Source organism: Pinus tabuliformis, chromosome 4_1 (assembly GCF_031772625.1).
Source record: "Pinus tabuliformis cultivar Carrire ecotype Pingquan chromosome 4_1, CPIR1, whole genome shotgun sequence".
NCBI lineage: Eukaryota > Viridiplantae > Streptophyta > Pinopsida > Pinales > Pinaceae > Pinus > Pinus tabuliformis.
In genome coordinates this window covers 218,393,803-218,397,280 of record NC_142303.1, presented here as the reverse complement: position 1 = coordinate 218,397,280, position 3,478 = coordinate 218,393,803, and the positions used below count along the sequence as shown (strand labels likewise).

Genomic DNA, 3,478 nt, shown 5'->3' with positions numbered 1-3,478 from the left:
TTCTAAGTATCCATATGGCTTTCCCACTAAGTTAAGGCATGGCTGTTTCAGAAAAGTAAACATAATCTTATGTTCTGCCTCTATATAATTAACACTAAAATAAATTTAACTTTAGACTATTATTATCACCATGAAACTCTAGTTAATAGAAATTAGATTCCCCAAAAAACTGATAACAAACTGAGAATTCATAACTTATATATTAATGAGCAAGGTCCTGAAACACCTTTGCAACCTAGGCGTATACGATACGATCAAAGAGTCTGAAAAGTAGAATAATAAACCTAACGTAACCTAGACTAGGTATCAACTTAATGTCCTTAAATCTGCTATGTTGATGATATGTGGTTACATAGGCACAGGTTCAAGAACCGTTTTGGTCACCAGATCCTTAGTTTCATTGCTGGCAACGCTGTAGCCATCTCTGTAGTTGTAGAAGTGATGTAAACCTCTGCTAATGTTAAAAGCATGTTTCTTGGAAGATATTGGAGCATTGTTGTCCGGTCTAAGAAACTCCCAATTTAATTTTTTGATCATGTCTTCGATCATACCGTTGATATGATTGAGAGCATCTTCCTGTGTTGACCCGGGATTTTCTTTCATATAGCACGATATACACGAAGCTTCTTCTCCACGAGCACTGTCCGCCTGAGTTCGCCATCCCAGTGTCATAAATCAGTCTCAGTCAATTTGTGAACGCAAAAACAAATTAAGTGCATTTGAATTTCATCTGACTCTGACGTGGGAGATTAGGCAGTACCTTGTAACACCGCGTGTCACCTCGTAATCGAAGGATGGAACACGCATAATCATTGAATTTGGACGGAAAGTCAATTTCCTGCAGGATATGATGAGGAAAGGGAATGCTCAATGTGAGTATGGGTTGCAGTGTCGCTATGCGATGACCAGAACTGAGTTTCCCGTTCTCGAAGTACTCCTGAAATGTTGGCACATAACCCGTGGCGATCCACTCTGCTTCTTTAAGATAACTACCGATATAATCCTCCAACTGCACACGCACAGCAAATTAACGAATCAGTGAAATAAAATAGATGGCCAACGAGTATTTGTTTATTCAAATATATATATGCATAGCATATCAATTATTATTACAGCCTGTCGAACATAGCCGAGCGTGTCTCGGCCTTGTGATTTCTGTGCTTCTTTCGCCATTTCATTTACGGTTTCGTAAAGCACCATGTACACTCCTTTCATATATTCAGGAAGGCACTCCGTCGCCGACGGATCCCATCTGATCATATCTCAGTACACAATTTTTTATCACGGGTGGGTTAGAATTGTTCATGCAAATAGATTGCCATATATATAGATCATCGAATTCACCATCAATAATACCTCTTAACCGCGGCTGTGAAGAGTCGGAGCTCGTCAATTGTTCCGAAGGTGTCGTACATATCATCCAGAATCGTGATAAGATGGCACGTTTTAACACAGCTCAGTCTGAATGTAGCATGTTCGGGCACCATGTCAATGCCAGAGACCAAAGTGTAGAATTCCACGTAACGATGTCGAATGAAGGTTAGTTCTGGGCAACCCCATTCTTTCCACCATCTACACATACAAATGACATGTTATTTTTACTTTATTCATTACTCAAATCCATTTCGACTATGAAAAATATATATAAAAAGACAGGCTCATCACCTCCACAGACATTGTAACTCTTTCTGTTGTAGAGAATGGAAAATATTGAACTCCAATTTCGCAAGTTCTAAAAGTTTTTTAGTGTTCGCATCTGGCGTTCTGAAAGCAAATGGACTAAGAGTCAATTCATAATTTTAAATAATAGAAGGTACTAAGGAGTAGATTTCATTGATAAAGGCTGGAAAAGCATGATATCTGCAAGTCCCACTAGTCCAATGCCAACACAACCATAAACACATATAATGAGCCTTACCCGCTGATCGTATTATCTGCAAGGATGTCGATGTAACTCCTAGCTTCCAGTCTAGGCAAATTTGAGTGCCAACGATAATCCAAAACGTATTGTATCTGATACCACAAAATTGAAACAATCATGATTGGATGAATTCAGATAGAAACAAAGATTATATGATGTAAATAAGCAAATGTGAGAATATAAGTACTGCCTGCCTCACTTCTCGTGAAAGACCCGAGACTGGAAGGGTTTGTAGCGCTGCTTTTAAATATGCAGCAGCGAATTCTTCAACCTCTTCCAGAACTTTTTCCTCGGGAAAAGCAATGAGAGAAGCTCGAAATAAATTAAAAACGCTTCTTGTCTGCAACTCTGGATCATTGGCGGAAGCGGTAAACTGTCCCTTTTGGCCTTTAAAGTGTTCAAACACATCTACATTCAACGCAATGAAGGTAGCTACTCATATTTACACGCACATGCTCGTTGGCTTATATCATTAAAGTATTAAACGAGAGATGAATTAGTAAAACGTGGATACCCGAAGACACAGTATATCCATGCAGTCGAAAAATTCGAAACGCCAGGGCAGTTGTGTTGAGATCGGTAAAAGCACTATCTCTCCCACATCCAATGCCTTTTTCGCTCCAATATCTGCTGCCAAAATTATTCTGGTTTGATTGTGCATTCGTCCTGAAAACATAAACAAAAAGTTTGAAGGCTGTCCGGACTGACCTGTAAACATAGTCAAGAGCAACTTTTATTCCACTTTGGAAATGTCTGTCGATCCCCAAACGTTCAACATTATCGACCATCCAAAGCCGTTGAAGGAAATCATTGACAGGACTGATTAATTCTCCATCTGCAATCGAAAATGAGTTGAAAATCTCCTTCACTTCCCCAATAAGTCTGTCAGCATGCTCACCGTACGAAGATGCCTAAAGATGTTAATCGCGGATCAGTTCAGTGCTCTTCAAGAGACCAAGGGAAAATTATGACAAACTCGAACACAATCAAGTTACAGAGAAAGAGAAAACAGCTCCGTCAATTTCGAAGAATTGAATGGAGGAATATGCAGGATAAACTTAAAGAATGTAATTACCCCATAAGGTGATGAGAGAGATTGTATGAAATTGTCGTCCCACAGGTTAGAATGATAATCGCCTATGCGCCTTTTTACCCCATCATCAGATCCGGCAGTGGTAGGAAAATCGCGACAGATTTTCCTACCCTAGACATTTGCAGTGTTGCGATTGCTCTACGGAGAGCATTATGCTCACGAACAGAACTGATCAAAGATTTGGACACGCACGAGGAAGCCAAAGGCACGGCGGAAATAAGAGACATTCCTGCTTCTAGAAGCTGGAAATAATGAACTCAAAAATGGATCAATGCTAGAACCTGCTCCTGTCATTGCCTGTATATAGAAAGCGTACAGCTCCTGTCATCCCTCTTGATAGGTGGGGTTAATTGAAAAATAACGGCTTAGTACGGTATGTTGCTGGGTGACAAGTGGGGTTAGTTGAAAAAAAACTGATCAATAATGGCTCAATACCTCTTGATAAGTGGGTTTAGTTGAAAAAA

The 3,478-nt window shown here is 39.8% G+C and overlaps 1 protein-coding gene across 1 annotated transcript; it reads right to left on the bottom strand.

The window, feature by feature from the left end:
* Positions 1 to 221: 221 nt before the first annotated feature.
* Positions 222 to 3,277, bottom strand: LOC149175018 ((+)-3-carene synthase 1, chloroplastic-like). Its single transcript, XM_089422732.1, is given in 11 exon segments — positions 222 to 648; positions 761 to 1,009; positions 1,114 to 1,252; positions 1,357 to 1,572; positions 1,666 to 1,764; positions 1,919 to 2,013; positions 2,121 to 2,329; positions 2,436 to 2,548; positions 2,630 to 2,832; positions 2,997 to 3,103; positions 3,106 to 3,277. Coding segments are annotated over 11 exon segments (1,866 nt in total). The 5' UTR covers positions 3,242 to 3,277; the 3' UTR covers positions 222 to 348.
* Positions 3,278 to 3,478: the final 201 nt, after the last annotated feature.